Source organism: Hypanus sabinus, chromosome 3 (genome assembly GCF_030144855.1).
Source record: "Hypanus sabinus isolate sHypSab1 chromosome 3, sHypSab1.hap1, whole genome shotgun sequence".
NCBI classification, from domain to species: domain Eukaryota; kingdom Metazoa; phylum Chordata; class Chondrichthyes; order Myliobatiformes; family Dasyatidae; genus Hypanus; species Hypanus sabinus.
Genome location: NC_082708.1, coordinates 4473918 through 4490168, shown reverse-complemented (window position 1 = coordinate 4490168; position 16251 = coordinate 4473918). Strand labels below are relative to the sequence as shown.

The 16251-nt window shown below is 50.9% G+C and overlaps 1 protein-coding gene across 1 annotated transcript; it reads left to right on the top strand.

The window, feature by feature from the left end:
• Nucleotides 1–478: 478 nt before the first annotated feature.
• LOC132390688 (neuronal acetylcholine receptor subunit alpha-10-like) lies at nucleotides 479–15254 on the top strand. The gene is made up of 6 exons (XM_059963245.1): nucleotides 479–580; nucleotides 4269–4380; nucleotides 4941–5086; nucleotides 8326–8480; nucleotides 11023–11552; nucleotides 12977–15254. Exons 1-6 carry the CDS (start codon nucleotides 479–481, stop codon nucleotides 13501–13503), a joined length of 1572 nt encoding a protein of 523 aa, XP_059819228.1. The 3' UTR covers nucleotides 13504–15254.
• Nucleotides 15255–16251: the final 997 nt, after the last annotated feature.

Below are 16251 nucleotides of genomic sequence, written 5' to 3'. Positions count from 1 at the left end.
TACCACACAGTAAACTGTTCATGGGTCCATTGTCCAAACACAAATCTGAAATTAAAGGCTTATTTTATGAGGAGCCAGTACTGTTAAGGCTCTGGGCCTTTACTCGCTGAAGTTTAGAAGAATGGGGTGGGGGGGGGGATCTCATTAAAAACCTATCGAATGTTGAAAGGCCGACACAGAGTGGACATGGAAAATATGTTTCCTATGGTGGGGGAGTCTAGGACCAGAGGGCATAGGCTAAAAATAGAGGGACACCAATTTAGACCAGAAATGAGGAGGAATTTCTTTATCTAGAAGGTGCCGAATCTGTGGAATTCATTGCCACCGACAGCAGTGGGGGCCAAGTCATTGTCTGCATTTAAAGCGGAGGTTGATAAGTTCTTGGTTAGTCATGGTGTGAAAGATTATGGGGAGAAGGCAGGGGAATGGGCTTGAGGGGGAAATGGATGAACCATGATGACAGAGTGGAGCCGGCTCGATGGCCAAGAAGCCTAAAATTCTGCTCCAAGCCTCATGTCTTAATGAGGTGTTTCAAACCCGAGGTGAATGTGCAGTCTTCCTCTCCGAGAAGCACTCTGGAGTAAAGGGAATTACAGAGGCAGGAGAGAGGAGCTGGCCAGAATTGACTGGAAAAGAACACTGGCAAGGATGATGGCAGAGTAGCAAGGGCTGGAATTTCTGGAAGTAATTCAAAAGGCACAGGATATATGCATCCCAGAGGAAGAAATATTCTAAAGGCAAGGTGACACAACCGTAAGTCAAAGCCAACATAAAAGCCGAAGAAAGGGCATATAATGGAGCAAAAAGTTAGAGGATTGGGAGGCTTTTAAAAACCAACAGTTGGCAACTAAAAGTTATTCAGAAGGTAAATATGGAATACAAACGTAAGCTACCAATAGTATTAAAGAGGATACCAAAAGCTTCTTCATATACATAAAGTGTAAAAGAGTGTCGAGAGTGGATATTGGACTGCTGGAAAACAGTGCTGGAGAGATAGTAATGGGGGACAAGGAAATGGTAAACAAACTGAATAGGTATTTTGTATCAGTCATCACTGGAGAAAGACACCAGCAGTATGGTGGAAGTTCCAGCTGTCAGGGAGCATGAAGTTACCATTACTACAGAGTAGGTCCTTGGGAGACGGAAAGGGCTGAAGGTAGATTAGTCACCTGGACTAGATGCACTACGCCCCAGGGTTCTGAAAGAGGGGCTGAAGAGATTGTGGAGGCAATGGTAATGATCCTTCAAGAATCACTAAATTTTGGAATGGTTCCGGAAGACTGGAAAATTGCAAATGTCACTCCACTTTTCAAGAAGAGAGAGAGAGGCAGAAAGGAAATTTTAGGCCAGTTAGTCTAACCTCAGTGGTTGGGAAAATGTTGGAGTGAACTGTTAAGGATGTGGTTTTGAGGGCACTTGGAGGCATTTGATAAAATACCCTTTAGTCAGCATTGTTCCCCCAATGGAAAATCTTGCCTGACAAATTTGTTGGAACTCTTTGAAAAAATATCATGCAGGATAGAGAAAGGAGAATCAGTTGATATCCTGTACTTGGATTTTCAGAAGGCCTTTGACAAGGCGCCACACGAGGTTGCTTAACAATCTACAAGTCCATGGTATTACAAAGAATCTAGCATGGGTTATATGTCAATGATTTGGATGATGGAATTGATGGCTTTGTGCAGAGTTTGCAGATGATACCAAGATATATGGAGGGGCAGGTAGTTTTGAGAAAGTAGAGAGGTTACAGAAGGACAGACAGATTAGGAGAATGGGCAAAGTGACAAATGGAATAGTGTTGAGAAGTGTACGGCCATGCACTTTGGCAGGAGAACTGAAAGGGTAGACTATCTTCTAAATGCAGAAAATACAGAAAACTGAGGACCAAAGGGACTCGAGAGTCCTTGTGCAGAATTTCCAAAAGGTTAATTTCCAGGTTGAATCTGTGCTGAGGAAGGCAAATGCAATATTAACATTCATTTCAAGAGGATTAGAATATAAAAGCAAGGATGTAATGTTGAAACTTTATAAATAACTGGTGAGGCCTCACTTGGAGTATTGAGAGCAGGTTTGAGGCTTTTATCTTAGAAAGGATGTGTTGTAACTGGAGAGGGTCCCAAGGAGCTTCGCAAGATTGATTCCAGGATAGAATGGCTTGTTATATCAAGAGCGTTTGATGGCTCCGGGCCTGTATTCACTGGAATTCAGAAGAATAAATTTGAATTGACTTTATTACTTACATCCTTCACTTACATGAGGAGTAAAAATCTTTATGTTATGTCTCCATCTGAATGTGCAATGTGCAATTTATGGTAATAAATATTATGTACAACAGGACAGTCAATATAACATAGAAATACAATTGTATCAGCACGAGTTAATCAGTCTGATGGCCTGGTGGAAGAAGCTGTCCCGGAGCCTGTTGGTCCTTGCTTTTATGCTGCGGTACTGTTTCCCGGGTGGTAGCAGCTGGAACAGTTTGTGGTTGGGGTGACTCGAGTCCCCAATGATCCTACAGGCTCTTTTTACACACCTGTCCTTGCAAATGTCCTGAATCATGGGAAGTTCACATCGACAGATGTGCTGGGCTGTCTGCACCACTCTCTGCAGAGACCTGCAATTGAGGGAGGTACAGTTCCCATACCAGTCAGGATGCTCTCAATTGTGCCCCTGTAAAGTTCTTAGGACTTGGGGGCCCAGAACAAACTTCTTCAAGCATCTGAGATGAAAGAGGCGCTGTTGTGCCATTTTCACCACATACCGGTGTGTACAGACCACGTGAGGTCCTTGGTGATGTGGATGCTGAGGAACTTGAAGCTGTTCACCCTCTCAACCCCAGATCCATCAATATCAATAGGGGTTAGCCTGTCTCCATTCCTCCTGTAATCCACAACCAGCTCCTTTGTTTTAGTGACATTGAGGGAGAGGTTGTTTTCTTGACACCACTGGGTCAGAGAGATGACCTCATATAAACCTATCGAATAGTGAAAGGCCTTGATAGAGTGGATGTTTCCTGTGGTGGGAGAGTCTAAAATCAGAGGACACAGCTTCAGAATAGAGAGGTGTCCTTTTAGAATGGAGAAAGTGAGGAATTTCTTTAGCCAGAGAGTGGGGTATCTGTGAAACTCATTGCCACGGGCAGTGTGTCTGTGTGTGTGTGTGTGTTTAAAGCAGAGGTTGACAGATTCTTAATTGGTCAGAGCATGAAGGTATACGGGGAGAAGGGAGGAGATTGGTGCTGAGAGGAAAATTGGATCAGCCATGATGAAACAGCAGAACAGACTTGATGGGCCAAATGGCCTAATTCTGCTCCTATGTCTTATGGGAAGGGAACCAAAGACTAGAGGGCATGGGTTTAAGGTGAGAGGGTAAAGATTTTATAGGGATCTGAGGGGCAACTTCTCCACACTGAGGGTGCTGGGTGTTTGGAAGGTGCCGGAGTGATAGAGACGGGTGCAACATTTAAAAGACACTCGGACAGGTACGGGAATGGGAAAGGCTCGGAGGGATCTGGGCCAAACTCAGGCAGGTAGAACTGTTAGATAGGATTTTGGTTGCACAGAACATAGGGCCGAACGGCCTACTTCCATGTTCTGTGATTTCATTGGGATGTGGGAGGGAACCCACACGGTCACAGGGAGAACGTGCAAACTCCACAGAGACAGAGCTGGAGGCTGGGATCGAACCGGGTCTCCAGAGATGTGAAGCAGCGGCTCTACCCCCGTGTTAACTTATTCATTTAATTTCTGTATTTAGAGACAGCTGGAACAGACCCTTCAGTCCAAAGAGCGGCAGCACCCCATCTAACCCCAGCCTAATCACAGACAATTCACAATGGCCAATTAACCCAGCAACTGGGAGGAAACCGGAGCACCCGGAGGAAACCCACGCAGTCACGGGAAGAGCGAACGAGGCCGGAATTGAACTCCGAATTCCGACTCCCCGAGCTGTAATAGTCTCACGCTACTTTTAAGGAGTAATGTTTTCCCCACGTCTAACATTAACTCTACCGCACAGAAATATATTCACTGGTTATAATAATCTCCGGGGCCGGGACAGGGGCTTCCAAACATTAATAACCCGCCGTGACCAAGGTCCTACCAGCCTCAGACCCCCACCTCCGGGGGCTGGACCCTGACTCTCTCGCTGGCAGCGGACGGAGTGCTGGATGCAAATCTGCCGTCTCCGTAACCCGGTCGCTCTCCTCTCTCTCTCGGACATGGGCTGCCTCCGGCTGCTGCTCCTCTTCCCGTGTTTCTGGCCGCCAGGTTCGCTCACCGTCCGTCTCCGGGGGAGGGAGGGAGGAGGACGGGGCCACCGCCCGGGGCAGGTTCCCGGAGTTGGGGAAGTGGCCCCGAGTACCAGATCGGCTGAAAGGGGGTAAGAGGTGGAGATCTGACAGCGGGGTGGTGGGGGGAGGAAGTGGACCCACAGGACAGCAGGAGCAAAGGGGCCGAACCGCGAACCTTTCAACCCCTCTAACCGTCACCCTCCTCCACCCCACCCCTTCTAATTCACCCCTCAGCACTGCTCAAACCTTTACCTTCATCCACATAATTCACCCTCCTCTCTTCCTTTCCCTCTCTCGCTTGCCCCTCCCCTCTCCCCTTCCCTCCTTTAAACCCTCCCCTCTCTCCCCTCTTCCCCGCCTCACCACCTCTCCCTTTCCCCTTCCCCCTCTCCCCTCTTCCCCTGCCTCACCCCTCTCTCCCTTTCCCCTCCCCCTCCCTTCTCTCTCCCTCCCCTGCCCATTTCTCCCCTTCACTCTCACTCCCCCCTTTAACCCCTTCCCTCTCTCCCCCTCCTCCATCCCCCACTCTCTCCCCTTTCCCCTTCCTCTCCCCACCCCCCTCCTTTCCCTCACTCTCTCCCTGCCCCTGATGAGAGCACCCATTGGAGAGAGTGTATCAGTAAACTGCCACTCCCACCCCTCCCTCCAGGCACCCACCCAGCCAGCGGCAGGATTGCCCGACGACTGCTCCGGGACCTTTGGGCCAATTACTCCAAGGTCATGAGGCCGGTGTCAGACACAGACCAGGTCCTCAACGTGACCCTGCAGGTCACCCTCTTCCAGATCATCGACGTGGTAGGTTCACTCACGGGGGGGGAGGGGGAGGCGTCGGGCAAATCCCAGAGACCTAGTAGCAGAATTGGGCCACTCTGCCCATCGCGTCTGCACTATCATTCCATTATGGCTGATTTATTATCCCTCTGGACCCCTTTCTCCAGCTTTCTCCCCCGTAACCTTTAATGCCATCAACCTCCACTTTAAATACTATCAGTGACTTGGCCTCCACCGCCGTCCGTGGCAATGAATTCCACAGATTCACCTCCCTCTGGCTAAAGAAATTCCTCCTCATCTCTGTTCTAAATGGATTCTGAGGCTGTGCCCTCTGGTCCTAGACTCATCTAATATTGAAAACAATCCCTTAACATCCCTTGATGACCATGAAATGACTAGAAATACTCTTTAAGATGGAAATCAGGAAGGCAAAGAGAAGGTACAAGGAGGATACGGAAGGTAGGGTTAAGGAAAATCCCAAGAAGTTCTATGGTTATATTAGGGCAGCTAGGGAGAGAATAGGGACCCCTTGGAGAACAACAGGCCCCCTCTTGTTTGCCATTTCCATCCTGGGAAAAAGTCTCTGGCTGTCCACTCTATCAATGCCTCTTATCATCTTGTACACCTCAGTCAAGTCACCTCTCGTCTTCCTTCGCTCCAAACAGAAAAGCCCCAGCTCGCTCAGCTTCTCCTCGTAAGACAAGCTCTCTAATCCAGGCAGCATCCTGGTAAATCTCCTCTGCACCCTCTCTAATCCAGGCAGCATCCTGGTGAATCTCCTCTGCACCCTCTCTAACCCGGCAGCATCCTGGTGAATCTCCTCTGCACCCTCTCTAATCCAGGCAGCATCCTGGTGAATCTCCTCTGCACCCTCTCTAATCCAGGCAGCATCCTGGTGAATCTCCTCTGCACCCTCTCTAATCCAGGCAGCATCCTGGTGAATCTCCTCTGCACCCTCTCTAATCCAGGCAGCATCCTGGTAAATCTCCTCTGCACCCTCTCTAACCCGGCAGCATCCTGGTGAATCTCCTCTGCACCCTCTCTAATCCAGGCAGCATCCTGGTGAATCTCCTCTGCACCTTCTCTAATCCAGGCAGCATCCGGGTGAATCTCCTCTGCACCCTCTCCAATCCAGGCAGCATCCTGGTGAATCTCCTCTGCACCCTCTCTAATCCAGGCAGCGTTCTGGTGAATCTCCTCTGCACCCTCTCTAATCCAGGCAGCATCCTGGTGAATCTCCTCTGCACCCTCTCAAATCCAGGCAGCATTCTGGTGAATCTCCTCTGCACCCTCTCTAATCCAGGCAGCATCCTGGTGAATCTCCTCTGCACCCTCTCTAATCCAGGCAGCATCCTGGTGAATCTCCTCTGCACCCTCTCTAATCCAGACAGCATCCTGGTGAATCTCCTCTGCACCCTCTCTAATCCAGGCAGCATCCTGGTGAATCTCCTCTGCACCCTCTCTAATCCAGGCAGCATCCTGGTGAATCTCCTCTGCACCCTCTCTAATCCAGGCAGCATCCTGGTGAATCTCCTCTGCACCCTCTCTAATCCAGGCAGCATCCTGGTGAATCTCCTCTGCACCCTCTCTAACCCGGCAGCATCCTGGTGAATCTCCTCTGCACCCTCTCTAATCCAGGCAGCATCCTGGTGAATCTCCTCTGCACCCTCTCTAATCCAGGCAGCATCCTGGTGAATCTCCTCTGCACCCTCTCTAATCCAGGCAGCATCCTGGTGAATCTCCTCTGCACCCTCTCTAATCCAGGCAGCATCCTGGTAGATCTCCTCTGCACCCTCTCTAACCCGGCAGCATCCTGGTGAATCTCCTCTGCACCCTCTCTAATCCAGGCAGCATCCTGGTGAATCTCCTCTGCACCTTCTCTAATCCAGGCAGCATCCGGGTGAATCTCCTCTGCACCCTCTCCAATCCAGGCAGCATCCTGGTGAATCTCCTCTGCACCCTCTCTAATCCAGGCAGCGTTCTGGTGAATCTCCTCTGCACCCTCTCTAATCCAGGCAGCATCCTGGTGAATCTCCTCTGCACCCTCTCAAATCCAGGCAGCATTCTGGTGAATCTCCTCTGCACCCTCTCTAATCCAGGCAGCATCCTGGTGAATCTCCTCTGCACCCTCTCTAATCCAGGCAGCATCCTGGTGAATCTCCTCTGCACCCTCTCTAATCCAGACAGCATCCTGGTGAATCTCCTCTGCACCCTCTCTAATCCAGGCAGCATCCTGGTGAATCTCCTCTGCACCCTCTCTAATCCAGGCAGCATCCTGGTGAATCTCCTCTGCACCCTCTCTAATCCAGGCAGCATCCTGGTGAATCTCCTCTGCACCCTCTCTAATCCAGGCAGCATCCCGGTGAATCTCCTCTGCACCCTCTCTAATCCAGGCAGCATCCTGGTGAATCTCCTCTGCACCCTCTCTAATCCAGGCAGCATTCTGGTGAATCTCCTCTGCACCCTCTCTAATCCAGGCAGCATCCTGGTGAATCTCCTCTGCACCCTCTCTAATCTAGGCAGCATCCTGGTAAATCTCCTCTGCACCCTCTCTAATCCAGGCAGCATCCTGGTAAATCTCCTCTGCACCCTCTCTAATCCAGGCAGCATCCTGGTGAATCTCCTCTGCACCCTCTCTAATCCAGGCAGCAACCTGGTAAATCTCCTCTGCACCCTGTCTAATCCAGGCAGCAACCTGGTAAATCTCCTCTGCACGCTCTCGAATCCAGGCAGCAACCTGGTAAATCTCCTCTGCACCCTCTCTAATCCAGGCAGCAACCTGGTAAATCTCCTCTGCACCCTCTCTAATCCAGGCAGCAACCTGGTAAATCTCCTCTGCACCCTCTCTAATCCAGGCAGCATCCTGGTGAATCTCCTCTGCACCCTCTCTAATCCAGGCAGCATCCTGGTGAATCTCCTCTGCACCCTCTCTAATCCAGGTAGCAACCTGGTAAATCTCCTCTGCACCCTGTCTAATCCAGGCAGCAACCTGGTAAATCTCCTCTGCACGCTCTCGAATCCAGGCAGCAACCTGGTGAATCTCCTCTGCACCCTCTTTAAAAGGTTCTTCATTCAGGAGGCATTTCGATAGACACCTGGAGGGAAGAGGCTTGGAGACTCATGGCTGAACATGGGTCTCCTAATCTCCACTGCTGAATCCTTTCTCTTCCCTCGACCCTGCTTCACTCTGGTCCTCTCCCCACAGTGTGTTTATCCCGCTTCCCTTCTGTGGCCTTTGTGGACTTACAGGAGTTCCCTTTCAGGATGAAAGAAACCAGAAGCTAACCACCTACCTGTGGACCAGACAGGTGTGGAGAGATGCCTTCTGCCGTTGGAACAAGGAGAACTACGGTGGCTTGGACAACATACGTGTACCCAGCAGTTATCTGTGGCGACCAGATATCGTCCTCTACAACAGGTGAGGGCCTGTTCTGGCCAGCATGTCGGATGTTGTCAAAGGCCTTGCTAAAGTCCAAACAGACAACGTCCACTACTCTTCCCACATCTAACCTTTTGTTACATGAAACAGTACAGCATAATACAGACCCTTCAGCCCACAATGTGGTGCCAACCCTTTTAACCCACTCCATGATTGATCTACCCCCTTCCCTCCCACATAGCCCTGCATTTTTCTACCATCCATTTGCTTATCCAAGAGGCAGCATCATGACCTGGTGTAGAAACACCCGTGTCCAGGAATAGGAAGTTGTGGATACAGCCCAGTCCATCGCAGGAAAAGCCCCCCCACACCCCACCATTGAGCACATCTACAAAGGGCGCAGCTACAAGAAGGCAGCGTCCACCATCCGGGCCATGCTCTCAGAACAGAGAGCACTACAGCACAGTACAGGCCCTTCGGCCCACAGTGTTGTGCTGACCTTTTAACCTACTCTAAGATTAATCTGACCCTTCCCTCCCACACAGCCTCCATTTTTCTATCTTCCATGTACCTACCTAAGAGTCTCTTAAACGTCCCTAATGCACCGGTCTCTGCCATCACTCCTAGCTGGGCGTTCCACGCACCACCACTCTCTGAGAAAAGCTACCTGGCATTCCCCAATATTCTTACTTTTGTGCAGAACAGGCCCTTCCAGTGCAACCCCCCCCCCCCCCCCGATTTTACCCCAGCCTAAGCACAGGACATTTACACTGGCCAATTGACCTACTGACCAGCAAGCCTCTGGACCGTGGGAAGAAACAGGGGCACCTGGAGGAAACGCACACATTCCACGGGGGGAGCGTAGAAACTCCTCACAGACAGCAGCAGAACTGAACTCCGATGTCCCGCACTGCGCTAATCTCTACACTACCGATCACCTTAAATCATGCCAGCCGTATTAACCCACCGACCCAGCACATTGTTGCACCTGGGAGAGACCCACGTGGTCACGGGGAGAACGTGCAACCTCCACACAGACAGAGAGTGGGATTGAACCAGGGTGCTTGGTGGTGTGAAGCAGCAGAACCCTGGCTTCGGCAAACGGTGAGAGCGGCCATTGTCGGGGGGACGGTGGGAGTTGGTGAGTGGAGAACTGGGATTTCCCCTCCCTCTGCCACTGAGAGAGGTGCCGATCAGATCATAGGACCAGTGTGGAACGATCAGAGACCAGAGTTAGTAATAACAACAACTTATTTATCGAGCACTTTCCATGCAGATGATGCTGTTCAAAGCGCTTTACACTGGGATAAAGTACAAACATGAAAATAAAAGACAAAAAGATGTTTGTTAAAAGCAAGGATAAATAAATATGTCTGGTAGCTGGTGTTAACTGAGCCTGCATCCCTTACAGTTTTAGGCGTTGAGTTCCAGTTTAGGAGCATCGTTCAGAAAAGCTGACCTGCCAATGATCTTTTCAGGGAGATTGTTTAAATTTAAAAGGTGGAACTTGAGCAGGATTATAAAATGAAAACGGTTCTGTGATGTACTCCTGTTCCAGACCACTGAGAGCTTTAAAAACAGGCAAGGGAACTTTAAAATCAATTCTAAAAGACACAGGAAGCCAGTGTAGAGTGGCGAAGACAGGAGTGACACACTTCCTCATCCTGGTTTTAGTTAAAACTCCAGCATCGATCCTTTCACACTGCAACACCCTCGCCTGGTCTGAGCTGTGGGTGAACCCTGGACCCATGCAGTCAACAGACCCATGCAGACACCCAGACCTTGAGAGGAGATCATGCTTTTGCTAACATCCAGGGACAAGGTGCGAAAGACACCTGAACAAGCAGGGGCACTTGTTCTACAGTGCATCTGCGCTCTCTTCTGTTGAATTCTCCTCCCACACAGCATTACTCACCCAAACCTCTTCTCCCCACCTTCCCACTCCTCCCCTCCCTTTCCCCATCCTCATTCCTCCCTTCCCTCCCCTCACTCTCCTTCCCTACTCTTCCCCTCCCTTCCCATTCCTCCCCTCCCTTCCCCCTCCCTCCCCTCCCTTTCCCCATCCTCATTCCTCCCTTCTCTTCACTCTCCTTCCCTATTCTTCCCCCTTCCCATTCCTCCCCTTCCTTCCCCCTCCCTCCCCATCCTTCCCCCTCCCTCCCCATCCCTCCCCCTCCCTCCCCTTCCTTCCCCCTCCCTCCCCATCCTTCCCCCTCCCTCCCTATCCTCATTCCTCCCTTCCCTCCCCCCACTCCCCTATTCTTCCCCTCCCATCCGTCACTCCTACCCTCCCTCCTCCACCCTCTCCCCTCCCCCTCATTCCACACTCCATCCTCTTCATTCCTCCCTACCCTCATTCCCTCCACCTTCCCCATCTCCCTCATCCTCCCTCCCCCTCCACCCCTCATTCCCCTTCCATCCCACTACCCCTCCCTACATCCACCTACACTCCCTCATTCTGCCATCTCACCCACTCATTCCCCCACCCTCCCCATTCCCCTCCATCTCCCTCATTCCCCCATCCATCCCCCTCATTCACCCCTCCTTTATTCCTCCCTCCTCCCCCTCTATCCCACTCCAGCGCTGACCGGTTCACCAGCCCAGCAGACACGAACGCGGTGGTCCGATACGACGGCCTGGTGACCTGGGACTCGCCGGCCATCGCCCGCACCTCCTGCCAACTGGACGTCACCTTCTTCCCGCTGGACACGCAGCGCTGCCCGCTGACCTTCGGTTCGTGGACGTACGGCGGGCGGCAGCTGGACCTGTGGCCGTCGGGGGAGACGGGGCAGCTTTCGGATTTCACGGGCCACGTCGAGTGGGAGGTGCTGGGTCTGCCGGCCGGCCGGAGGCTCGCTCGGTACGGCTGCTGCTCGGAGCCGTACACCGAGCTCCGCTTCGTCCTCATGCTGCGCCGCCGGCCCTTCTTCTACCTGCACAACCTGCTGCTGCCCTGCGTCCTCCTCTCCGCCCTCGCCCCGCTTGCCTTCCAGCTGCCCGCAGCCTCCGGAGAGAAAGTCTCGCTGGGGGTCGCCCTGCTCCTCGCCCTGACTGTCTTCCAGTTGATGGTGGCCGAGATTACGCCCCCGGCCGAGAGCCCACCGCTCCTTGGTGAGTCCCACCAGCATCAGTGTGAGGTCAATTAGGCCGTTCAGCCCATCGAGTCTGCTCCACCATTGCATCATGGCTGATCTATTTTTCCCTATCAACCCCAGTCTGCTGTATTCTCCCCTTTGACGCCCCAATTAATCAGCTTTAAATATACCCAAGGACTTCGCCTCTGCAGCCGTCTGAATTCCAGGTTTCACCACCCTCTGGCTAAAGAAATTCCTCCTCATCTCTTTTCGAATTGGACATCCCTCTTTTCTGAGGCTGTGCCCTCTGGTCCTAGACTCCCCCTCTATCGGAAACATCCTCTCCACATCCACTCTATCGAGGGCTTTCAATATTCAATAGGTTCAATTGGACCCCCCCCCCTCCATTCTTCTAACCTCCAGTGAGTACTGTGGAGTCACGGGGTCATATCCAGGGTTAAAAAGTTGGTGTCTCGCTTAGTGTCATGTTGAGGGTCAGTCCAAGGTCATGTCCGGACTAAGTGGGCCGGGGTTACGACTGGACACCTCCGTGGTCACAGTCCATGCCGTGTCCACTTCCTGTCTGATCCCAACCCCCAACACAAATGTAAACATAAACCCCAAATCCATAGCCCAACCCATAAACACAACTACCAATCCATTGCATTCGTGGTTTCTAAATGACAATAAACTGAATCTGAATCTGAATCTACAAGCCCCAACCTGACACCCAATCCTCACTGCCCAACTCTCATCTTCCAATACCAATCCCCACACCCATCCTCCCAACACAAACCACAACCCCAAACCCCAACCCAATCCCAGCTCATCCCCAAAGCCTACAGCCCACTCAATGTTCAACCACCAACCCGCTTTCAGCTCAACACTAAACCCAATCCAAAACCCAGTTTCAACCCCAACACAGCATCTAATCGTCAACACTACCAACACTGACCAATTCTCATCCCCATCCCCAATTCCCCACTCCCAACCCAAACTCTAACCATCAAACCAAGTCCCAGTTCAGTCCACTGAACCCTAAACCCACACCCATCAAACATCCAAAGCCCAACACAACCACTAATACCCCAGCCAAACCCTAACCCAAAGCCCAAGACAACCCAAAGCCCATTCTCAACCCAAACCCACACCTGACCCTCAATGCAATCCAGAAACTCTCATTCCCCATCCCCAATCTCCCTACCCAAACTCCCAACCCAGCCCCTAACCCCCAAACCAAACCCTAACCACTAAGACAAACACCAATCCAACCCTAACACAACCCAAAACCCCATCCATCTTCTCAACCAACTCCAAATCCACATTCAACCCTCAACACCCAACTCAACCTCAAATTCCCAATCTAACCACCAATGCTGAACCCAACCCTCATCCTAAAGCCCACCAGCACAACATCCGAGCCCACCTGGAGTAACGGCCGCTCTCCCCCTCTTGTTGTAGGGAGGTATTACATTGCCACTATGACCATGATGACTGTCTCCACTGCCTTGACGGTGCTGATCATGAACGTCCAGTACTGCGGTCCCGAGGCAAAGCCCGTTCCCCGCTGGGCCGAGGTGCTTATTCTCGGACACGTGGCCCGCTTCCTTTCTGTCTGTGAGCTGGGTGAGAGGTGTGGACAGGACACAGAGTCCGGAACCCAGGGGGACCTGGCCGCCGGTGGTCATTGGCTGCTGGGAGAAGTGGAGGGGCAGGAGGAGAAACCTGAGGGAGTGATCTGCCCCGCCCAATCTCTTCCCGCTGCGAGTGGGGAGGAGGATCGGTGGAGGTGTGGTGCGGGAGCAGACTGGCAGCGGCTGGCCAGCGACGTGGAGTTCATCGCCAGTCGTGTCCATCGGCAAAGGGAAACGCGGCAACTGTTGGCCAAGTGGAGGAGGGTCAGCAGAGTGATCGACCGTCTCTTCACCTGGATCTTCCTTCTGATGGTCACCGTGATGAGTGTTGTCATTACTGCCCAGGCGCTGTAGTCCAGCTGTACAATGGCTGGAGTTTGATTGTAGTCTATAGCTCATAGAAAAGTACAGTACAGGCCCTACAGCCTACAAGGGTAAATATTGCAATTTTCCAGTCTTCAGGAACCATTCCAGAATCTAATGATTCTTGAAATATCATTATTTATGCTTCTACAATCTCTTAGTACCACATCTTCCAGAGCCCTGGGGTGTACACCCTCTGGTCCAGGTGACTTGTCTACCTTCAGACCTTTCAGCTTCCCAAGAACCTTCTCTCTAGTTATGGTAACTTTTAACACTTCATGACCCCTGACACCTGGAACTTCCTCCATACTGCTAGTGTCTTCCACAGTGAAGACTGATGCTAAATCCTTATTCAGTTTTTTCGCCATCTCATTGTCCCCCATTACTACCTCTTCAGCGGACTTTAATATCCTCTTTAATATTATTGGCTAGCTTACTTTCATATTCCATCTTTACCTTCTTAATGACTTTTTTAATTACCTTCTGTTGGTTTTTTAAAATTTCCCAATCCTCGAACTTCCCACTAATTTTTGCTCTATTATATACCCTCTCTTTGGCTTTTATGTTGGCTTTGACTTCACTTGTTAACCATGGTTGTGTCATATTTCCTTTAGAATACATCTTCTTCTACTTTGAGATGTATACATCCTGTTCCTTCTGAATTGCTTCCAGAAATTCCAGCCATTGCTGCTCTGCTGTCATCCCTGCCAGTGTTCTTTTCCAATCAATTCTGGCCAACTCCTCTCTCAGGCCTCTGTAATTCCCTTTACTTCACTGTAATACTGATACACCTGACTTCAGCTTCTTCTCAAATTTCAGGGTGAATTCAATCATATTGTGATCACTGGCTCCTAAGGGTTCTTTTACCTTAAGCTCTCTTGTCAATTCTGGTTCATTGGTCCAATCCAGAATAGCTGATCCCTGAGTGAACTCAACTACAAGCTGCTCTAAAAAAACCATCTCATAGGTACTCTAGAAATTCCCCTTCCTGGAATCCAGCACCAACCTGATTTTCCCAACCTACCTGCACATTGAAATCTCCCATGACTATTGTAACGTTGCCCTTTTGGCCTGCATTTTCTATCTCCCACTGTAATTTGTAGACCACATCCTTGCTACTGTTTTGGGGTCTCTATACAACTTCCACCAGGGTCTTTTTAGTCTTGCAGTTCCTTATCAAAGTAACACTGTTATAACTCAGGAAGAGGAAACCAACATTCACCCATCCTTAAGGTGTCTGGAGGGATTTTTACAACTAGTGAAGTAGTTTTCCAAGGACTGTCCTGTTTCAATTGACACACGTTGAAGACCCTCGAACAGCGATCAGGTAGAACTTCACAGAACAGGCCTTCCAAACCACGATGATACACTATTGTCTTTATTTTTCTGAACTTACACAGATGTCACATTTATTTTAGTTTAATTTGTCATGTATCTTGTGTTGTACTGTCAGTGATGTTCCACTGGTAACGTTCTCTAATTTGACTGAGGTCACCCGTCCTGACCCAGCACATGGAAGGCACGCCAACGTCTTCACGCTCTGCAGATGTTTTCAATTTGTCACCGAACACTCCAACAAATTTCTACAGATGTAGTTCTGAAAGTATCCTGGCTGGTTGTATCTGGTACGGCAATACGAATGCACTGGAACGTAAAAAGCTGTAGAGAGTAGAGGATTCAGTCCAATACATCACGGACACATCCCTCCCCATCGGGAATATCCACAGGATTCAGTCCAATACATCACGGACACATCACTCCCCATCGGGAATATCCACAGGACTCAGTCCAATACATCACGGACACATCCCTCCCCATCGGGAATATCCACAGGACTCAGTCCGATACATCACGGACACATCCCTCCCCATCGGGAATATCCACAGGATTCAGTCCGATACATCACGGACACATCCCTCCCCGTCAGGAATATCCACAGGATTCAGTCCAATCGATCACGGCCACATTCCTCCCCATCGGGAATATCCACAGGACTCAGTCCAATACATCACGGACACATCCCTCCCCATCGGGAATATCCACAGGATTCAGTCCGATACATCACGGACACATCCCTCCCCGTCAGGAATATCCACAGGATTCAGTCCAATCGATCACGGCCACATCCCTCCCCATCGGGAATATCCACAGGACTCAGTCCAATAGATCACGGGCACATCCCTCCCCATCGGGAATATCCACAGGACTCAGTCCAATACATCACGGCCACATCCCTCCCCATCGGGAATATCCACAGGACTCAGTCCAATACATCACGGACACATCCCTCCCCATCGGGAATATCCACAGGATTCAGTCCGATACATCACGGACACATCCCTCCCCGTCAGGAATATCCACAGGATTCAGTCCAATCGATCACGGCCACATCCCTCCCCATCGGGAATATCCACAGGACTCAGTCCAATAGATCACGGGCACATCCCTCCCCATGGGGAATATCCACAGGACTCAGTCCAATACATCACGGGCACATCCCTCCCCATCGGGAATATCCACAGGATTCAGTCCAATACATCACGGGCACATCCCTCCCCATCGGGAATATCCACAGGATTCAGTCCAATCGATCACGGCCACATCCCTCCCCATCGGGAATATCCACAGGACTCAGTCCAATAGATCACGGGCACATCCCTCCCCATGGGGAATATCCACAGGACTCAGTCCAATACATCACGGGCACATCCCTCCCCATCGGGAATATCCACAGGATTC

Coding starts and splice junctions, on each gene's coding strand:
- LOC132390688 (XM_059963245.1), top strand. CDS start 479: ATGGCCAAGAAGCCTAAAATTCTGCTCCAAGCCTCATGTCTTAATGAG. Junction 5,087..8,325: donor TCTTCCAGATCATCGACGTG/GTAGGTTCACTC, acceptor GTTCCCTTTCAG/GATGAAAGAAACCAGAAGCT. Junction 11,553..12,976: donor CGAGAGCCCACCGCTCCTTG/GTGAGTCCCACC, acceptor CTCTTGTTGTAG/GGAGGTATTACATTGCCACT.